The sequence below is a fragment of the Mustela nivalis genome, assembly GCF_964662115.1.
Source record: "Mustela nivalis genome assembly, chromosome: 6".
In the NCBI taxonomy this organism is placed as follows: domain Eukaryota; kingdom Metazoa; phylum Chordata; class Mammalia; order Carnivora; family Mustelidae; genus Mustela; species Mustela nivalis.
In genome coordinates, this window is record NC_139025.1 from 128,390,429 (window position 1) to 128,412,111 (window position 21,683).

The following is a 21,683-nucleotide window of genomic DNA, read 5'->3' on the forward strand; positions in this document are numbered from 1 at the left end:
GTTTTCTCACTGAAAATTTGCTAGTACTGTGTAATGAAATCCTTTGGTCTAGTTTTTTTGTTTGTTTTTTTGTTTTTTAGGATTTTATACTGCACATTGATTCTGCCTCTGCACTACCTGGAGCCTTTCTTCTCATACATCTTCCTCAACCTCCAGCTCCTGGTCCTACAAGCCCTTCACCTGTACTGGTGCTACTTCATCCTAAAGATGCTCAGAAGATGTTTATTCATGAAGGTAAGGTCTGTCTGAGCCTCACTGCTCTCAGCAAGTGGACTTTGTTGCCAGATTGAAGGTGATGCCCTGACGACGGAATGCGTTAGTTATTTTGGAGTTAACCAGAATTCCTTTTCTTCCTCTTGATTTGATCATGATTGATAAAAACGTATCTAAAAGGTAGCTTTTTTTTTTTTTAGGTGGGTCTCTACGGTGCTTTTAAGAAATTGCTTTTGTTAGAGGACCAGTCATTTTTATAAAGCTTTGGTCCAAAAAGTGTTGCTTTTTTTTAAAAAAATAGATTTTATTTATTTATTAGAGCGAGAGAGTGCATGAGAGAGAGCTGGGGCAGAGGGAGAGGGAGAAGCAGGCTTCCCACCGAGCAGGGAGCCAGATGCAGGGCTAGATCCCAGGACCCTGGTATCATGACCTGAACAGAAGGCAGAGGCTTAACTGACTGAGCCACCCAGGCATCCTGATTGTTGCTTTTTGAAGGATGTCCTAATGAGCCTAGATTTGCTCTGGTTTGGGACAAGCTTTATGGTGATTATAAGTGATTACTGAGTAATACTTCAGAGCCTTACATTTACCTTTACTGAGCACCCAGTTTGCATGTGATACTCACCCCGACCCTTCTCCTACCATCTGAAATATTGTCTGTCATTTGATTATGTCTTTTTTCCTAAAAGCATCTTCTTCTCTAAATAATAACAAACTAATAATACATTTCAGACAATAGGAGCTTTCTGTTTGTTTGTTTTTAATTCTGTCCTGGGTTTTAATTCCAGAACAAGGGTGGGGAGGGCTTCAGAAATGAGTAAGACATAATTCACTGCCTTTGGGGAAACGACCCAGCATCTGGGGGGATTATTCACCTACTAGCGACTTCCTATAGTGTGCTAAAGCGATATCCCATAAACTTGCTGTGGGAGACAGAAACCCGTTGACTCAAGGGTCGGCCAGGGAGCGTTATCAAATGGAAGGAATTTGACTTGAGCCTTGAAGGCAAGGAAAAGAAAATCATAGTTCCTTGTCAGAAAATCATACTTCGGAGGAAGTTTTTTTCAATTTATTTGACAGACAGAGATCACAAGCAGGCAGAGAGGCAGGCAGAGAGAGAGGGAGGGGGAAGCAGGCTCCCTGCGAGCAGAGAACCCAACACGGGGCTCCATCTCAGGACCCTGGGATCATGACCTGAGCCGAAAGCAGAGGCTTCAACCCACTGAGCCACCCAGGCACCCCCTGAGGAAGTTTTAATTAAGGATCTTTCAAGGTGGAAGTTACAGTGGGCCTGTTTTCCAAGGTTACCATCCACGTATAACACAACACGGTATCATCAGAGGGATTGACTTGTAGGTAACAGGTATGGTGGTAATTTACCTGGGAAGTTCATGTTCTGATGAAATGGACATCGTGATAACTGACCTCTGGGTTTTCTACCATCTCCTAGCTTCTAGATCTAGACAGAGGTACAGGGAGTTGGGCTACATCTGGATTAATCTCAAACCAAATTCAAAAAAGTCAGAGTGCCAAGAAGAAACGCTTTCATTGAATGGTTCTAGTTTATTAATATTCTGAATAGTTTTCTCATGACCTCTGCAAAAGTTATTTTACCTCCGAGTGACTGACAAAGTTGAAGGGAGTACGATAAGGTTAAAAAATGGAGCAGTTAGACCCTTTGCACATGGGGAGCTTGCCAGCCCTGGGTCGAGCTTCCTGGAGTGCGGGTCTCCCTAGCCAGAAACTATGCCCTTAATCACTGGTGAGTGACAATAATTACAGGCTGGAAGGGAGCCAGGCTGAACAAAACTCGGAGCCCAGAAGATACTCTTGTTTGGTTTCAGCACTGTGTTCATATTTCTAATCTCTAATGGGTTGTACCAGGCCTGATTAAAAACCCAGTGGGTTGGGGAGCCGTGAACAGGAATTCCTGATTTCTCATGCTGTACTTTGGAAAAGCTGTTTCCAATTGTGATTTGACAGTGGTGGTGGAGGCCCCCAAAGCCCTGATCCCTGCAGTTCGTATGACTTCAGCTGGCTTGCATGTGCACGCTGTTTTCCACAGCAGTGGCAAAACTGGCTGTGAACTTGGCTTCTTCCTCCAAAGCCGTAAAGCTGCCTTTTAAAGAATGCTATTTGAAGGCCCCGTAGCATGCGAAGGGGGGAGACAGATAAAGGCCAGAGTGGACATTCTTAGAGGAGCAAGGAACAAGTCGGTTTTTAGCTCTATTTAATAACTTGTTAGCGTTTCATGTACATCCCTCGGTCGTTTCGAAAGTGACAAATTCTTGGATATTTACAAAACAGAACTACCGAAGTTCTTAGGCCTCCTAAAATGTCTCTCAAATCTTCTAACGGAGAATGGGAATTTGTCTTTTTCAGTTCCTGATGCCTGATAGGCCCTTGATAAGTAGTGTTGAATATGCAAATGAATATGTAATTCAGGGAAACAAATTGGGGGCGGGTGGAGGATGGTGGTGGAAAGTTACAAAATTGTTTATTAAGCATTTTTTCTGGTCTCCATGGATTTGCCTGGTAGACCGGAAAGACAAAAGTGACTACACATCTTAAAAATAGTGTTTGTTGAAATATTCACATCTTATTTCCCCTCAACAGTGGGGTCACCGCCTGCATATGGCGAACGAGGACCTTCTACCGTTTGCTTCTGCTGTCTAAGACCTTAAAATAACAATCTCACTATAATTTCAGGGCTCTGAGGTACACAGACCATGGCCAGCAGGCACTGAAGCCAAGCTGGTTCCTTTCAAATGGGGGATCTTGTGAGGAACTCCCAGCCCACGCATCACTTCGGGAAGTATGATGGGCCAAGATATTTGTGTTGTCATTCTCTCTGCAAACATGAGACGTGCTTTCAGAGGAAGTGAGGAGGGTGGCATGCTCTCGTTTAAGATTACTTAAGAGAATGTGATCATCCCTACGCTTTTATTTTCTTCTTCCTAAATATCACACTGGGTGCCGGCCAACTCAAGCATGTCTCTTTGACATCTTGGGCTGGTGAGCTGCCAAGACACGGAGGGCGGGGCTGAGCCGGCCGCCATGACAGTCTAGAGCCAGGACCGAGCAAAGAGCCCCTGGCAACCGGCCCCAGCCATCTGCTCCCGACAGGCAGAGTCTCTTAAGTTCACAGATGACACTTGACACACACTGGACCCGTTTCACTCAAGAATGGCCCCTTCTCGTAAATAGGAGAAATCTGTGGCCTCGACCAGATTCTCACAGTAAGTTTGTGGCCAAGCCAGGACTCGAACTCGAGTCTCTTTGCTTGCAGTACTCTGCCTTTTCTAATTCCTGTTGATCTGCAATAATCAGAAAATTAACCGAAACAACTGGCATGGAGTAAGAAAGAGTCCATAAACAACTTGGGTAATCGAGATAGTAGAATGAAACAAGAACAGATTCTTTAGCTTGTTTTGGAACTTTCTGAAAACAGAAGAAAACATTTCGGAAATCTGTTTTTTTTCCTTTTTTTTTTTTTCAAGATTGTATTTATTTATTTGTCAGAGAGAGAGAGCATGAGCAGGGAGAACAGTAGGCAGAGGCAGAACCAGGCTCCCTGCTAGGCAAGGAGCCTAATGTGGGACTCAATCTCAGGACCCTGGGATTGTGACCTGAGCCAACAGCAGATGCTTAACTAACTGAGCCACCCAGGGGTCCCTGGAATTTTTTTTAGTTTCAGGTCACTTCCTAATAAAGCAAGTCCAGAATAGCTAAGAGTACAGGCTTTCCTGTTTGTTTGCTCTGTGATCTGAGGCTTATTACTTCCATTTACTGCCTCAGTTTCTCCACCTGTAAAATAGGGGTGATGGTGTTAACACCTGCCTTGTAGGATAAAACCCTCAAAACAGTGCCTGGCACAGAGCAAGAGCGTGAGGACGTTGGCTGCCATTACCATTACCGTTATTCCTATTAACTCATGTTCTCTGTGGCAAGTCGCAGCGAGGATGTGACTTCCAGGTTGCCTGGCAGTTTGCTGTCAGTCAAGCCTGCCCTCCGTCCCCCATGGATAATGCTGCAGCTGAGTCAGGTGTCCGTCCAGGGTGCCCCTGACCGTTTGCTAAACTTCTTCGGCCAGTTGACTTGTGTGACTCGCATTCTGATAATCCTTTTTGACACTTGCTCTCAGAGAGCAGCGTGTTGGTGAGGAAATATAAAATCAGAAACATCCAGTGAACCTCCAGGTCTCTTTTGCTAGTAGTTAATAGTGGATCTAGAAACTGCCCTTTGCTGAACAAGAGATAAAAATATCATAAAGGCTGGCAGTTAGAATACTATAAAAATGCTATTGGGGGGCACCTGGGTGGCTCAGTGGGTTAAAGCCTCTGCCTTCAGCTCAGGTCATGATCCCAGGGTTCTGGGATTGAGCCCCGCATCGGGCTCTCTGCTCAGCGGGGAGCCCCTGATCGCCCTACCCTTCTCTGTCTGCCTCTCTGCCTACTTGTGACCTCTGTCTGTCAATAAATAAAATCTTAAAAAAAAAATACTATCGGTTTAAGGCACCTGGTGGCTAGTCAGTTACGTGTATGAATCTTGGTTTCAGCTCATGTCATGATCTCAGGGTCGTGAAACGGAGCTCTGCGGAGGGCTTGCACTCAGTGAGGAATCTGCTGGTCCTTCCTTCCCTCTCCCTCCCTCAACTTGCTCTTGCGTGCGCACACACGATCTTTCAGATAAATAAATAAATAATTTAAAAAAATACTATCAGTTTACACTTCCATATTTCTGAATATTTATATAGATTAACTGCTTTAGCAACCTATTAAAGAAACGACAGTGGAGTTTATAACTTGTAAAAAGTAACTGTGCAAAGTTGCTTGGTTTGAAGAATTCCAGATTTGAATATTCCTCTACCCTGTGCATTTAGCCGAGCCACAGAAGAGACTTTCAGAACTGGGGGAGCCCACTAAATATCCACCAGGACAGCATGGTCCCCCTCTCCTCAAGGCTCATTTGTGTTATAAAACTACGCTATTTCCAAGGCAGGGGGCAGTCAGTGAGGAAGTTACAGACTCACTTAAGGTCACACAGGGGTGGGCTTCATGCTCGCAAAGCCCAAGACTTCACAGCCTATGTTGCTAATGCCGTGGTGGTCTTCTGCCTCCCCAGCAGCTCTGTGTCCTCCAAACATGAGTGATAGGTATTCAGTGTGTCTGTGTTTATCTGTGTCTGTCCGTGTGTGCGTTTAGTGTGTCGTAGGCTCAGCTCTCACATACTTCATCATCTTTTTTCCTGTTCAGGGAGTTTTAACAAATGTACAGAGCCTGCAACCATTCCTCTGTTAAAATATAGAACATTCCCCTGGCCCTATAAATTCTTAGTGCCTACTGCGGGTCCTCACCCCTTTCCACATTGGCAACCACTATTCTTATTTCCATCCCCATAGATCAGTTTCAACTTTCTTTAAAAAAAAAAAAAAAGATTGATTGATTGATTGATTTTACTGAGAGAGAGAGCAGGGGGAGGGCATTTGGAGGGGGAGAGGGAGAGAGAGTCTCACGCAGACTCTACACTGATCATGGAGACAACTCGGGGCTCAATCTCGTGACCTTGAGAGCATGACCTGAGCCAAACTCTTCATAGACTGCACCACCCAGGCACCCCTCGACTTTCTTAAACCTTATATAATTGGAATCATGCAGCATGGGCTTCTCTATGTTCTTTCACTACAAACTTCATAATTTTATCATGACTCCGCCCATTCCCTTTGTAATCCCCTTGTCAGTAATCCCTGAAGTCCGGCTCAGCTCTTCAGAGAGGGCATTCTCTAGAAAATCTCCCTAGGCCTATCCCCATTAGGGGATTTTGTGGCTTAAGACAATCATAAATCCGAGTTTTTATGAACTTGAAGGTGTGGAGTTATTTAAAGAAACCAGAGTAGCAGCAGCAGCCATCTGCGTGACTCCAAGATAAAGAAGAAGGAAAACGTATCATGAGTGAGAGACCCGGGAGCAAACTGGCCTCTTCCCAGATCCCTGCCTCCAGCAGAATCCCTGTTTCTTTGCCCTGGATGCAGGGGCCTCATAACAGACCCGTAGGCACAACCAGGGCACCTAGATAAATGCGCAGGAGGAGACCCAACCTCACACTCACATCTCGAGATGGAAGCAACTCAGAACTGGAAAGAGGGGTTCATCTGCCCGGTGAGGAAGTAGAGGCTCAGCGGGACAGAGGGGCTTCCTCAGGAACCATGACAGGAACCCACACAGTGGGTCCTTTTCAGTGAAAGTTTTTCTACAGCAGAATATCATTATCCAGGGATTTCTTTAGATCCTGGGCTGTTTGATAGCTGTTCCCAAGCTCTTTGGAAATTCTTCTAGTATCTTCTTCCAAATTGTTCCTTCTTTCCGTTAGTCACAGTGGGTACCTGTGTCCAGGTGCTATGACACCTCTTCCTGCTGCTGACGAAAACAGGCTGACTTCTCAGCTCTTCCTTCCAAGCACATGGGCCTCTGATGGAAAAAGACTGTATTAGTGTTCTTAAATCAGTCAAACAAGATTTTGTTTCAGTTTTCTTCAATCCATCCTCCATTCCTTTGGAAACAGGCACGAGCAGCGGCTAGACGCCAGCAGCCAAGTGAAGACTATTATCTGTAGCTTTCAGCTGCTCGGTGTTTTTTCAAAAGCAGCAAATCTCACTTCCCTGAAATCGCCTGTGAATTTTTAATTATGCACATGATTTTCTGTACTTACTTTAATCCCTCATTAGCTCCCTTTGTGCGTACTCCTACATTTCTTGTCTTAGGTGTTTCCTAACAGTGGTTTCGAAAGATACCAGTCCTTTGGAGGTATGGGGACTGGTCTGGTCACTGGATGGGCAGGAGGTCAGCTGAAGCCTTTGTAAAAGGAAGGGACTTTTTCAAAGGAAACTTCTTTCAGGAAAGCATCTCTGAGGGTAGCAGCAGGCACTCAGGTCCTGCCCTTTCATTCCTCTGTCCCAAATGTTGACTCTGATGTTTCCTTGAGCCACACGGGTCATATCTTGCAGAAGTTGAAAAAGACATGAGGGATAGGAGAAGATCATCTCTTGTACTTGGCTTTAAAAATCATTTCACAAAATCCTTGGGGCACCTGGGTGACTCCATCGGTGACATGTCGGGCTCTCAATTTCGACTCAGGTCATGATGAGGGTCATGATTGAGCCCCACATTGGGATCCATGCTGGGCATGAAGCCTGATGAAGATTCTCTCTCTCTCCCGCTCCTGCTTCCCCTCCCTCTCCACTCATGCCCTCATGCTCTCTCTAAATAAATAAATAATAATAAATAAAAATCCTTCCATAAAAATGGAATTGAATTTTATATACTCCTAAAAGCAACAGACACTCTCCAGTTTATTAGTAGTGAAATAGACACACGCACAGGCAAATTAACACATGTACACACGTAGATGTCTTATATGGGATTTGAGTTTCTGTTTCTGTATCAGCCTAGACGAGGGGACAAGCACAGTTCATGGCTTGTTACTAAATCTACACATTCACACCAGAGAGGTGAATTAGTGGGTGCTTGGGCCAGAGAGATTGGTCAAAGCACATATAGGGGAGAGGTCTACTGTCTCTGTTAATATCTCATGAATTTCTGTGGCCACACGCTTCTGGTGGTCCTCTCTCCTCCCACTCTACATAAGTCTCAGAAGACAGCTTTATGTAACAGAAAAGAAACCTTATTCCTGAAAACTCATTTGTGTGTGCTTCACTGACTGAACCCCCTAGGCACCGCCTTACTGTGCTTCATTTTGATTAATTACTATTACTACGACTTCACAATCTTTTATTTATTTTTTTTCTTTTGGGGTATCTGATCAGCAGTTAATCCAATCTAGTGTGTTTTTAACTTCAGATATTCTATTTTCCATCTCTGTAAATTATATTTTGGCCTTTTTTTATATCTTCCATTTTTTCTTAATATGTTTGTGTTTTTCTCTACCTCCTTGAATATATGGAGCATATTTATAACGGCTATTATAACATCTTTGTTTGCTAATTCCATCATCTCTGATAATCTTGGGTCTGTTTCTATTCATTGAATTTTGTCCAGGTTACATGCCCTATTTCCCAACTTCTTTGCAAAGCTGCTAATTTTTTATTAGATGCTAGACATTTTGAATTTTACATTGTTGGATGATGGATTTTGTTGTCTTCCTTTTAAATAGTGGCTTTGGTTTGTTTGTTGTTTTAAATAGTGTTTTAGGGGGCGCCTGGGTGGCTCCTGGGATCGAGCCCCACATTGGGCTCTCTGCTCAGCAAGGAGCCTGTTTCTCTCTCACTCTCTGCCTGCTGCTCTGCCTACTTGTGATCTCTGTCTGTCAAATAAATAAAGAAACTGTTTTTTAAAAAGTGTTTTTGTATGTAGTATAATTAGTGTATTTTGTTTTTGTACAGCATCAGGTTTCTTGGAAGTCTGATCCTTTCAAAGGCTTGTTTTTAAGCTTTGCTAGAGTGAGCCCAGAATAGCCTTCAGTCAATGGCTATTAAGTGAAGTGCATCTTAACATTCTCCTCGATGTGCATAAACTAAGAGTTTCTTTCACTCTGGCTGGTGAGAAGACAACAAGCTATGACCACAGTCTGAGCTCCCAGGGTTGTTTTGCCAATTTTTCCTGGTGAATCTCTGCCTGGCCTTTGGTAGTTTCCTGATTCACCTGCACAGGTCAGTGCTCGATCAAGGACTGAAGGTAATTCTACTGAGCATCTCAGGAGCTTTCTTTCTATGTGCCTCCCTTCTCTCCAGCATTCTGTCCCACGAACACCAGCTTCACTTTAGGGAACTCCGCATTCTCTTTCCTCAACTCAGTGGCACTTTTGGGCTCTGTCTGGGCTTCAGCTCAGAAGCAGTAAGATGGTGTGCAGGCACCAGTGCAGCGCTCTCCTCCTTCATTTTCTTTGTCTCAGGAACCATGATCCTGAGCTGCTTATTGTAAGTCTAAATGTCTAAAAACTATTGCTTTTTTAAAAGATATATTTTATCCAGCTTTCAGTTGTCTAACATGCTAGGATAATCTAATCTTGTTTTTTCTATCCTGGCCAGAAACAGTTGTCACAGCATTTCATTTCCCAAATAATAACAGTATATAAGCTTCCTGAGACAGCCTATTTCATTTTCAAACAAGTATAACTGTTACGTAGATCTTTCTTTTTTCCTGATCTTTCCCTCTAGGCCAGTGCTGCCCAATAAAAACATAATGTGAGTCACACATATAATTTTAATTTATCTAGTAGTGCTTTTTAAAAACTCATAAGGAACAGGTGAAATTAAGTTTAATAATATATTGAACATAATAGAAGCAAAATATTATCATTTCAGTCTTGCCTGCTATATATTTTGCCTGGTCAATATTTTAACCAGGGGAAGATTATAATCATATGTAAGGTTAATATCACAATTCAGCAGTCAATACCAAAAATTATTAATGAGATTCTTTTGTTCTTTTTTTCCCATTAAATCTTTGATATCCAGTGTGGATTTTATTTTACACTTACAGCACATCTCAATGTGGACTGACCACATTTCAAATGCTCAGAAGCCACGAGTGGTGAGTGGCTACCACACTGGTTGTTGTAGGTCTTGGCTCTAGAATAACAAAGGTAATTCTCTTCCCCTGCATATGGGACAGGTTGTGGGATCTGTTTTCCTGTGGGATCTGTTCTCATGGAGTCTCTGATGTTATACTCAATTATAATGGGCTGGCTAAACCCACTGCCCTTCCTTTCCTTTTTTGTTTTTTTTAAAGATTTTATTTTTTTATTTGACAGACAGAGATCACAAGTAGGCAGAGAGAGAGAGAGGAGGAAGAAGGTTCCCTGCTGAGCAGGGAGCCCAAGGTGGGACTCGATCCCAAAACCCTGGGATCATGAGTTGAGCCAAAGGCAGAGGCTTTAACTCACTGAGCCACTCAGGCACCCCTACCCTTCCTTTTCCACTCTAGAAAGGTTTTCAGTTGGTGAGCAAGGGAGGATGATAGCTGGCCTATCGTCTTGTCTCTTGCTGTTCTACAAGATCCTGACTTTTCTTCTGTGTTCTTCTTTCCCTTCATTGGTTATCTCCAAGTACCACATCCTCTTTATTTACCTGATTCTTCCCAACAAGTTCCACTCCCCATCTGATACACGTTGGGGCTCTTTCTCCTTAGCAAGAGCTAGGAACTATGAGGCCCCAGCCTGTGCACATATGCTTTCCCTCGCTCTTTCTGGAAGTGACTTCTGTCTGTGCTTCTTCTAAGTCACTACACCCACCCCGCTCATTTTTCCATGCTTACCCTCTCCACTTTTCAGCCACAGGCTAGAGGGCTGTGGTGGCTCATTGGAATTTGGATGTATAGTTTCTTCTTATAGATAATCTGAACAGTGTTCTCTGTTTCCCAGGACGTCTTGCTGATGTCTCAGTATGGAAGCTACACACAGTAGCCCAGCTGCCCTTAGACAACAACCCTATGCCTTCCCTCACCATGGCTCTGCTTCTGGAGGTTAAACACCTCCAACTCTTCCAACTGTCCCTCGTCCTAAGATACACTGTTGAGTTTTTTTCAACTAACTCTCTTGTTTCATTTTTCCCATATTCTCCTTTAAATGAACAGTAGTTTCAAGACATGGTCTGACTGATACACAAGTAGGTCTCCTATCTCTTTTTGTGAAGACTCTACTTCCGTTAATGCAGCCTAGATTTGTTCTGAGTCACTGGGCAGTCACATTATGTTGCTAATTCATACCAAGTTTGAAATCTATTAAAACCCCTAGGTCTTGGGGTGCCTGGGTGGCTCAGTGGGTTAAGCCTCTGCCTTCAGCTCAGGTCATCATCTCAGGGTCCTGGGATTGAGCCCTCAGCCCCTCATCAGGCTCTCTGCTCCGCAGGGAGCCTGCTTCCTCCCCTTTCTCTCTGCCTGCCTCTCTGCCTACTTGTGATCTCTGTCTATCAAATAAATAAATAAATAAAATCTTTAAAAACAAAAAAAAAAACAAAAAAACAACCCTACGTCTTCTTTACATGGGCCAAGCCACATTCCCTCCATTCAAGGGTTGTCTGGCAATGGTCATGATTTGTGTTGGAATTTACATTTCTTATTATTAAACTTCACTTCACTTATCCAGCTTATCCTTTGAACCTTTTGCTAACAAATAGGAAAACATGACATTTGATGACAGATGCTTAAACGTTCCTGAGGTCCTTTTCTCTAAAAGCCCTATCAAAGATTTAGGAATATTCTATGTAAGTCTGTTCATGAAAAAAGTCATTATGCTTCTATCCGATACGTATTTCCATCAGGTGAGGATGGTGATCACATTTAAGGCAAATACAGGGTAAGGTGTACTGCTCACATCAACAAGAGCTCTCCCAGGATTCCCACTTTTTATTTCAGATCACCTGGTTACATATTAGCTATATCAACTACACCTGACTAGCCTGGCCTGTGGAGCCTTTAAAGAAAGATATTCATGGCCAGGACCAAACTCAAATCAGTTAAATCAGAATTTATGGAGACAAGACCCAGACATCAGACTTTTTAACAGACTACTTCTCCTGAATAAGTGATTCTGATCTGCCTTTCAGGTTGAGAGCCACTAGAAAGTAGAGAAGACCACGTGTGTGTGTGTATGTGTGCATGTATGTGTGTCTTCTCCATTACTGGGCAAGCGTCCATGGATGGCTCTCCATTTCTTGGGTCTGCTTTCTAAAAAGCAGAGTGATCTGCCTTCTTTCCCACATGTGTGGAGTTTTTGGACATGACCTCCACAAATACTCCCATCATGCAAATTTTAATCCAAGCAGGAGATTTTCATGTTACATAGGTGTTAATGCTAAAAAATCCTTATAAAAGAAAATTCGGACTATTGAAACAAACACTTGGGATTGTTTCCATCGTAGAAACCCAGAATTCTTTAAATAGTACATTTCTCTAGAGAAATAAAGGCATGACTCATTTTATAAGATGATTTACTAATTATTTTTAAACAACCATCTGTTATAGGAAGTGAGACATGCTGCTAATTTTCTACTGCCTCTCTGGACTAAAAGGACTCATGACATAAAGATATTAATAAAATAAAAATGAGTTGGGATCATGGAATTTTTAAACTGGAAAGACCCATAGAGGATCCTCTGCTTTAACTTCTGTTTACAGAGAGTGGCAATCTAGGGAGGGGCTATAGGCCTAAGAAACAGCCTGCCAACCACAATGTCAGCCCAGACATCGCCTAGAGCTGGTTAGAAATGCAGCACCTCTGGGCCCACCAGAGACCTTGCGAATGAAAGTCTATATTTTCATCAACTCTAGGTGATCTTTATGCATATTAAAGTTTAAGAAGCATTGGTCTAGAAAATTCGGACCCAGGTAACTAACAGGAAATGTCCAGGTATAGCTAGGTTTGATAGTTTCCAATTTAAATTTAATGCAACTTCTTTGAGAAAAAAAATGGAGGAAAAATGCAATCCTTTTTTTTTTTTCCTGTGACCTTGTCATCTTGGATAATAAGAAGCAGTATAACAAAAAGGAACGCATTTTGGTAGGAGTTCAGAAAATTGCACTCCTTGAGTGAATATACTTCTTTTTCTTTTCAGACAGGGAAAGCTACAACTTTGCTTTCAAAACAGCATAAAATGCTTATTCTATTGTCCTTTGTTTCATTGCCAGCTGTGGATTTAGACGTGGAGCCATTCAAAAGGCAGTGGGATGTGATGAGTCATTCATGACCTCCTGGGCTTTTGACATGACTGGAGAACCACAGATTCCCAAGCCCAGAGTTTCCTGAAGGCCTTTCAGAAACACAGCTCTGCAATTTATTGAAACCCTAGGTGCAGATGTCTTTCCCAGAGATGTACAGGAGTGCTGTGGCAGAGTTGACTCCTTTACTCAAAACGAGCATTTTCTCTTGTTAGCATTACCATTATTTTCCTCTCATTGTCAGCATTTGCTTTGTTTGGTAATCCTTGCAATCTGTTCTTAGGAGTCCAGACCAGGGCCGGATGGATCTACCTTCACTAACAAGCAAATCATGATTGATTGATAAAGATCTATAGATTCTAGACTCTTAAAAGGAAGAAAAAATTACAAAAAAAAAAATAAATAAAGCCAAGCATACAGATATGAGGGTTTGACTACATTTACTGTATGTGCCCCGCCCCCTCTTTTTGGTGGAGTTGAAAGTAGTAAGTCGTGTCTGAACTGAGTGGTGTTGGTTGTGATACACACATAGTACAATGCAGGCTGATGGGTATGGATGGAAGAATGTTCTCTGAGATCCACTGCATCAAGAAGGGTTCTGATGTTCTATCATATGAAATCAGTGAAAGGAAATGGGAATGTTTAGTGGGAAGAGGATTTAACTGTCTTTAAATGTCTGAAAAACTGACCAGTGTTTGAAGGAAGTTTGAAGGAAGTTTGAAGGAAGTACCCAGACTCCTCTCGGACAATTACTCGGTCATATTCTGGAGATGTATAGGCAGGAGTATGTATGTTTTTTGCTTGGGTTATCCAAAAAGGCATATCAGCATCAGTAGAAACAGGATTCGATGAGCTTAAAAGTCCTTTCCAAATGCAGAGGGCTTTGGGCACTCTTCTCTCTCATGCTTTAACCCATCTGCTCCTCCAACCTATGCCACTGCCACTTCTCCCCTGCACCACGCCTGCAGCCACCAGAAGTCTGCCTGTGGCCATTCTGAATTCCCTCTGCCACTTACAGCAATAGGGTCTGCTGTTATATATCAACCAGCATCTCCCTTAGAGCAGAAGTTTTCTGAGTATAGACACCTTGTCTTTTTGAATCACTGGTCTGCTCCCCATATCTCAAAAAGTGCGGCACAATGGCCTCTCTTTGGATTTACAAGTAAATAGAACTTCTGTGACCTGTGAAACTGATCATATGGTCCATGCTTCCTCTCTGACTTCATCTCAGGACAGGCTCCATCTTTCTTATTATGTTTTAGCTGTGTTGGCCTTTCTGATCCCTAAGCACCCTAAGCACATCAGACTTTCCCCCACCCAAGGCCCTTTACTCGACTCTTCCCTGACCAGTCCTACTTAACCTTCAGGTAACAACCTTTGCCTTCCATTTCCTTCCTGATATTGCCCCATCTAAGTGAGAGCCCCAATTTACACATCAGGGTATCTCTACTTCATAACACTTGTTTACTATTATGTGTTTGAGCTCTTGGAGTTTGGTTCTTTCTGTAGACAGTAAGCTATCTAAAGACAGAGATATCAAGTCCCTGATATTTTGCACAATGCATGCACTGGGGCTTTAGAAATAATTTTTTGAACCAGTGGTTCTTAACTGGGGTGATGTCCAGGGACATTTGGAAATCTCTGGAGACATTTCTGATGGTCACTACTGTATCTAGTGGACAGAGATTAAGGATATATACTGTTAACTAGCTAATGGGTAGAACAGTCCCCACACAAAGATTTGTGTGCCCCATGATGTCAAGAGTGCCCAGGCTGAGATTCATGGAATTATTAGATGAACTTATTTCTCTTTTGGCTGAGTTGCTTTGTGGTTGGAGGTGTTCCCAAATTATTTCTTGCTTCCTCACCTGCCTGTGTCATTCTATACAGAGGGAAGGTAGGTTATTCTGGAACAGCCAAACACACTATTTCTTGAGAAGCCAAGCTCTGCATTATTAGCTGGATAGCATTTCTTCAGATGTAAATATTGGCAGTTAAAAATTACTCAAGTGATGACAGTTGCCAGCCATTTCCTTTTGAAATCAGACAACTGCATTTGGAAAGTTCTGATGAATTGAGAGAATGAAATTGTAACTTATTGTTCAGTTGGAACTGGAAGAGGATGATCATGTTTAGAACACTCTGACTTCCCATTCCTTCGTGGTCATGTACAGTTTGAGTTGGGAAGGGCATAGAGGGTGAGGTAGGGTTGACCATGCCAATAAGAATGAATGGCTCATTCTCATTCCCTTAAGGACCCTTCCTCTCGGTCATTTTTCACCTCTAACCCTTGTTGAGTGTTGGATCTAAGCAACAGAACCATTCATGTCCTGGGGTCAGCCAGTTCTTACCTCCTGCCCTTCACACACACCTTCCCTTCCCCTGGAAATCAGAGAATCCAAGTTTCAGCCACACAACTTTCCATCTCTAGCTCAAGGCACCGCACCCAGGAGGAAATCTTCCCAGGCTGTGACATATTGAAATGTTTCTTACAGCTCCATTCAGCGCTTCTACACCTTCCTCCCCTCAGAGCATGGAGACACGCTGCTTGGACAGTGCACTTGGGAAAACCGATGCAACTGTCCAAAGAAGGAGGAGACAATGACTCTGGTAGCTGCTCCAAGGGTTGAAAGAATCAATGTCTCTGCATATTTTAACCATTCCCTGGCACACCAGTTGGGAAACTCTGGCATAGATTAGCCTCCACTATGCTCTAGCTGCCCAGCTATGGGCCATGATAATGTTTTGTATTCCTTTTTAGATGTAGGCTGGTGGTTTGCAGTTGTCTAAGAACAAACCATATTTTGTCTACCACTACAGAAGAGAAGGTGAGATACTTTGTGAATTTTCCTCATTTAGTAATCTCATCAGCCGTGGCCATGTGGCTCCTCTGAGTGGAGGAAACACCACTGTCCCACAAGAACTATGTGAAGTGGCTGTCAAGAGTCTAGCTGCAGAGTGCTCTAAGTCAGCAGGGGACCCTGGAGACCCAAACCTGTGCACTGTGTCTCAGAAGGCCAGCCGGCGTGGTAGAGCCTGGCTGACTGATTTGCTCCAGTATTCTGAGGTCATAGATGGTGGTCAGCCCATGGACTAAGCCAGCACAGAAGCTAGATCCTGGTCATGGAGACATGATGCAGTTTGGAGGTGGCTAAAGACAAGAGCAGAGGTTTGTATCAAAGACCCTCATTGAGTGTGATGGGCTGGGAAGCAAGGTGTCCCATGCAGGGCAGGACTGAGGATGATCTGGAAGTTTTTGCCTGGAGCAACTGAGTGAATGGAAGTGCCATTTGCTGAAATATTGAAGACTGGGAAAAGTGTTGAACAGGGAGACCAGCATTTGATGGGCCAGCTAGGCAACTGAGAGAAGATTGTCTAGCTGTGATCATTGGAAGCCAGGGAGAGAGATCCACACTGGGGTATAAATTTGAGAGTCACGGGCCACCTGGGTAGCTCGGTGAGTTGAATGTCCAACTCTTGTTTTCAGCTCAGGTTGTGATCTCAGGGTTGTAAGATAAAGTCCTGTGTCGGGCTCTGCACTCAGCATGGAGTCTGCTTTAGGATTCTCTCTCTCTCTCCCTCTGCCCCTCCCTCTGCTCTCCTCTCTCTTTCTCTTTATCTCTCTCATGCTCTCTCTCTCTCTCAAATAAATAAATCTTTAAAAAATATTGGAGAGTCACTTGAATTTAGGTGGGATTTAATACTGAGAAGTTAGAGTCACTCATTCACTCTCTCATCAAATAGATACAAGCACCTACCGTGTGCGAGATGAAATGACCTAAGAGAAACTAGGAAGGCAGATGGTATATTCTGGCATATCCCACCCCAACCCATTCCCCTCTCTTCCTCTCTCACTCTGTCAAGAGAACCACTGAAGCTGCATCTTTCCACCACACTTTTATGTACTTACTATGCTTGGGTATAGTCACAAACATTATAGAGTATTGCTTCCATATTTGTCAACTTTGTGTGAATGCTGTGACCTAGTGATCTAATTAATTAATACAATTAATTAATTAGTAATCTAATGAACTTGATCTGTGATCTAATATGATTGTGCAGCTTACTTTCTTCTTTCTTCACATTCACAATAAATAAATGTAACTCCGTAGATCAATTCATTTAACTCCTCTATGGTGTGCCGTGAATCAGACATTCCATACTCTGTTTATCCTCCTGTTTACAGCCAATTCTGTATTGTATATACATTCTCATATCTGTTTCCTTGGGAACATATCTGAGTTTCTGGGTAGGATTCCCAAGTCAAGTTTACCGGATGCTACCAAATGATTCTTCAAACCAAGTGTATGAGAGTTGCTCTTTTCCCACATCCTCACCAACTTTTGGTTTTATAAGACTTTTCATTATTTACCAGTTTGATGACTGTGAGATTGTATCTCATTTAGTTTGCACTTTCCTAAGATTGAATATTTTGTATAGTTTATTAGCCCCATCTGTAAATTGCCTCTTCATATCCTTTGCCTGCTTTTTTGTCACATTGGATATTTTCCTTTCTTAATGGAGCATATAATTTCTTTGTTGCATGCTGATATTTGAAACAAACTTTAACATCTCAGTTTTAATAAACATTTTCTGGACTATATATATATTTTTTTAATTTTAAGGAGCAAGAACAGGGGTGGTGGACAAGGGAAGGGTAGAGGGAGAGAGAATCATAAGCAGGCTCCATGCACAGCAAAGAGCCGGATGGCGCTCGATCACACAACCCTGAGGTCATGACCTGAGCTGAAATCAAGAGTCATATGCTTAACTGACTGAGCCACCCAGGTGCCCCTGGGCTACATACTTAATCCTCTGCCTTACCGTGGTTATTTCTTAAGCCTTGCTTACCTAAATCCTAGTGGGAGTTTCTCTTTCTTCTCTCTCTTTTTTTTTTTTTTGGTCAAAATCATTTTGGATCTTTGCCTGGGCAGAGTTGTTAAATTTCCAACCGTAGCATCTACAGCCATTTCCAAAGGACGCAATATGTAGCAAATTGGAGAATGCACTAATTTTAATGGTTTTAATCCCCAAAGCAAATTACAGTTATGAATTCAATCGTTTTCTACACCCATCACAATTTGATAATTGGCACAGAGTCTGGCACATTTTAAATTAATTTTTAGGTAATCCAGAGACTATGAAAGAAAACCATGCATTTTTATCAAGAGCCATGCAGGGGGATCTGAGCTCTGCGGCCACTAAGCTGTGTTCTCAGCTGGGATGGGATAAAGTCCTGTAGCTTTTCTTTTTCTTTCTTTCTTTCTTTCTTTCTTTCTTTCTTTCTTTCTTTCTTTCTTTCTTTCTTTCTTTCTTTCTTTCTTTTTAAAGATCTTATTTATTTATTTGACAGACAGAGATCACAAATAGGCAGAGAGGCAGGCAGAGAAAGAGGAGGAAGCAGGCTCCCTGCTGAGCAGAGAGGCTAATGCAGGGCTCGATCCCAGGACCCTGGGATCATGACCTGAACTGAAGGCAAAGGTTTTAACCCACTGAGCCACCCAGGCGCCCCTGTAGCTTCTATTGCACCTGGAAAATGAACATGTTTGGCAAGACATCCTCTAGCATCCACCTAGCCCTGACACTGGCTTCTTCTCTTAGAAGCTCATTTTTAAAAGCCTGTAAGCCCTAGCAAAAATGAATTCATTTCTTAAGGAAATTAGATATATTGATGGCAGCAAGCAAAATGAAAAAAAAAAAAAGCCATCCATGGAAAATAGAACATACAGTTGACCCTTGCACAATATGGGTTTGAACAGTGCAGTTCTGTACATGTATTTTCTCTTCCTTATGATTTTCTTAATAATATTTCCTTTTCTCTTTCTTACTTTATGGCAAGAATACAGTAGATGATGCATAGAACAAATAAAATATGTGTTAGTCAACTGTTTATGTTCTTGATAATGTTTCCAGACAACAGTAGACTGTTAGTAGTTAAGTTTTTGGCCAATCAAAAGTTATATGTGGATTTTTGGCCATGCCGGGGGTCAGTGTCCCCAACCCCCATGTTGTTCAAAGGTCATCAGTATTCTAGTTTACACTGGTGAATTGGGGCAATATCAAAGGCAACTTTTGAGTCTGGCTCTGAAATTCAAGAGGAAACTTTCTGTGTATGCAGACCAGTCACAAAAACTGGGAATCATGAATAAGCCAATCTTTAGGGCATGTTTTCAGCAACTTGGATCCAAACTCCATAGAATGTAAGAGACTCAGTACTACTTTGACTTGCACTCGGGATGATAGGGGGTGGGGGCTGTGCCTGCAGTCTTGGTCCTGGTATTCTGTGTCTGAGAGCTATGACACCAACCAAAGCCAATTACCATATGATATCACAGGTTCAAGCTTTTTTTTTTTTTTTTTAAATGAGCTCCCGGATAAAAAAGAAATAACAGAGCTGAAAGACTGTCCATTGCTTTCAGGGTATTCCAGTGCTCAGATGCTTGAGTCTCTGAATGTGAGTCAGTTCACCTCTGTGCTCCCATTCCTGGAACCTGCCCTTCAAAGGGGTACTTTGACGTCAGCATGACTTCAACTAAAGAAGGCTGTTTTGGTCCTAATGTCCCCATTTCTTCTAGTGTATGGGACACCTTCAGACTGACTGCCAATCTCCCTTCATGGTGACTGTGATTTCAATCCATCCTTTGACCACACATCTCTTCTGGCCTCTTGGAGTGCCAGGTAGATGATCTTTGCCAATATTCGTGCCTTTTAGTGGTGTGGGGGCTCCAAAGCCCTGTTTCAACTAGTAACAGGGTCTCTCCTACATGAATAACTTCTTCATTATTTTCACCATCATTTTGTGTAACCAAAGGTGGAATTGTACAGTAAATTGTGGAATGAATTCCAATTGTGGAATGAATAATGTTGTTAATAATGTGTTCTAGAGGGCCCAGGTCATCTCTGGAAAAACTTCAGTTACATGCTAGATATCTTTCCTAATTCTAGAGGAAGGTTATCTACAATTATCAAATACTAATGTGCTCTCTGTAATGCTGAAACCCTCACCGAGGGGAAGCCCAGTTGGGCAGATCATGGTAAGCAGGTGAGTTGCCCTATGCTTGGACAAGTGTGAGGACTGAACCAAGGAACTATAGCCCTTCAGCTGCTGAAGCCCAGATCCAACTCACTCTTCAAAGAAGGTTCTGGATCCTTCTTTACGCCTGCATTTTCTTAGGCCTTTAATGATTTGTAGGAGGCTTCTGGGTCAACATTTGCATGAGACAAGTTCTCCTAGCCCAGTGACAACTAAAAGTGGGGGAAGGAGCGGGGCCGGTAGGCAGAGAACAGTGAAAGGGAAGGGCAATGCAGGGAAAGAAAGTCGCTGATTTCAAGAAGGGTACTCACTGCTGCTGTGTAAGCAAAGTCTTGGCACTCCATCAAAGCACACAGGTAGTGTTTCAGAAAACAAGGTGGCTTGACCTTTAGCAAGTGTTTAATTCCTTGTTCCGTTAGAGCAAGCTCAACTTGGTTTTCATTTCTGTGAAGTATTGTCATTACCGAGAAAGACTTGTAGTTGTGAAAAGGTGCTTTGCAGAACATGGATTACAGTTCCTATCTTAAACTTGTCTGACTTCAGCAATGTGGGAAAGCTTCATTTTCCCAGCATACCCAAAGACAGCCATTTTCAAACTGTGGGTAGCAGATCAGTAATACATCCGGAATTAGTTTCCAGAGCCTTGACCATCACTGCAGTAACTGACACAGAACAGACTAAAACATGGTGTGTTTGTCTCACGTAGTAAAAATAATTAATTGGGGATGCTTTTCATTATTTCAAATTTTATGCTTCAGAGTCAGGTACCAAGGGCAGAGTCAAAACAGCGTGAAGAGATGTGACAAGAGCTGGTGCTCTGCTCAGTCAGAGGGGAGAGGGAGCTTTCTCATACGAACAACTGACCGCAAACAGAACCCAGCATCTGCCTCCTGAGTCCCCTGTCTCAAGTGTTTGTGCAAATGACTCCACCAGGGGTCTGTAGAGAACTGTAGTTCAGTTTCTAAGCTTCGAGTAGGGTTCTCATCCTGTCTGTCTTAGCTGTGCAGCCTTGCAAGGCTGAGTCCTGAGTCTTGCTTTCTCTCTTTTAAAATAGAGAGAGCAGCTCCAGTGTCCTTAGGTTATTGTGAGGAGGGAATGTTATCGTTCATACTAACTCCTTAACCCAATGCCCAGTACGTGGACATCAATAGCATGAGTGTCTACAGCAGCTTTATCCACAATTGCCAAGAACTGGAAGCAGCCAAGATGTCTCCCAAGTAGGTGAATGTACCCATAAACTGTGGTACCGCCAGACAATGGAATATTCTTTAGCAATAAAAAGAAATGAGCTCATAAGTCATGAAAAGACATGGAGGAAACTTAATGCATGTAACTAAGTGAAAGAAGCCAATCTTGAAAGATTACCTACTGAATCATTCCACCTAGGTGACATTCTGGAGAAGACAGAGCTATGAGACAGTGAAAACATCAGTGGTCACCAGGGTTTGGGAGAGAGGGAGGGGTGAATAGGTAGAGCACAGAATTTTTAGAGCAGTGGCAAAAAAAAAAAAATCCCTTTAAGGTTTTCATTGCTGTTATGTTTTATACAAGACAAAATTGAATATGAAGTTTTATCAGTAGTTGAATACCACGCAATTTCCAATTTACATTATTTAAGCTTGCATAATGTGTAACCACATGTATATCCATTGAACAAATTCTTACTGTCTAAAAATCCTTTTGGAGTTGGATTCATCATCCAGGGCCATGGTTCTCAATTCTGTTGGACCCATACCCCCTTCACTAGCCTGAAATTAATTCCTGGG

The 21,683-nt window shown here is 42.7% G+C and overlaps 1 protein-coding gene across 3 annotated transcripts in view; it reads left to right on the forward strand.

The window, feature by feature from the left end:
• CERS3 (ceramide synthase 3) overlaps window positions 1-21,683 on the forward strand; it is a 107,965-nt gene that overhangs the window by 80,108 nt on the left and 6,174 nt on the right. For all 3 annotated transcript variants that reach the window (XM_082734218.1, XM_082734217.1, XM_082734216.1), the window contains one exon: window positions 81-234. In XM_082734218.1, the coding sequence (XP_082590344.1) occupies window positions 81-234 (154 nt within the window). The remainder of the gene's footprint in view (window positions 1-80; window positions 235-21,683) is intronic.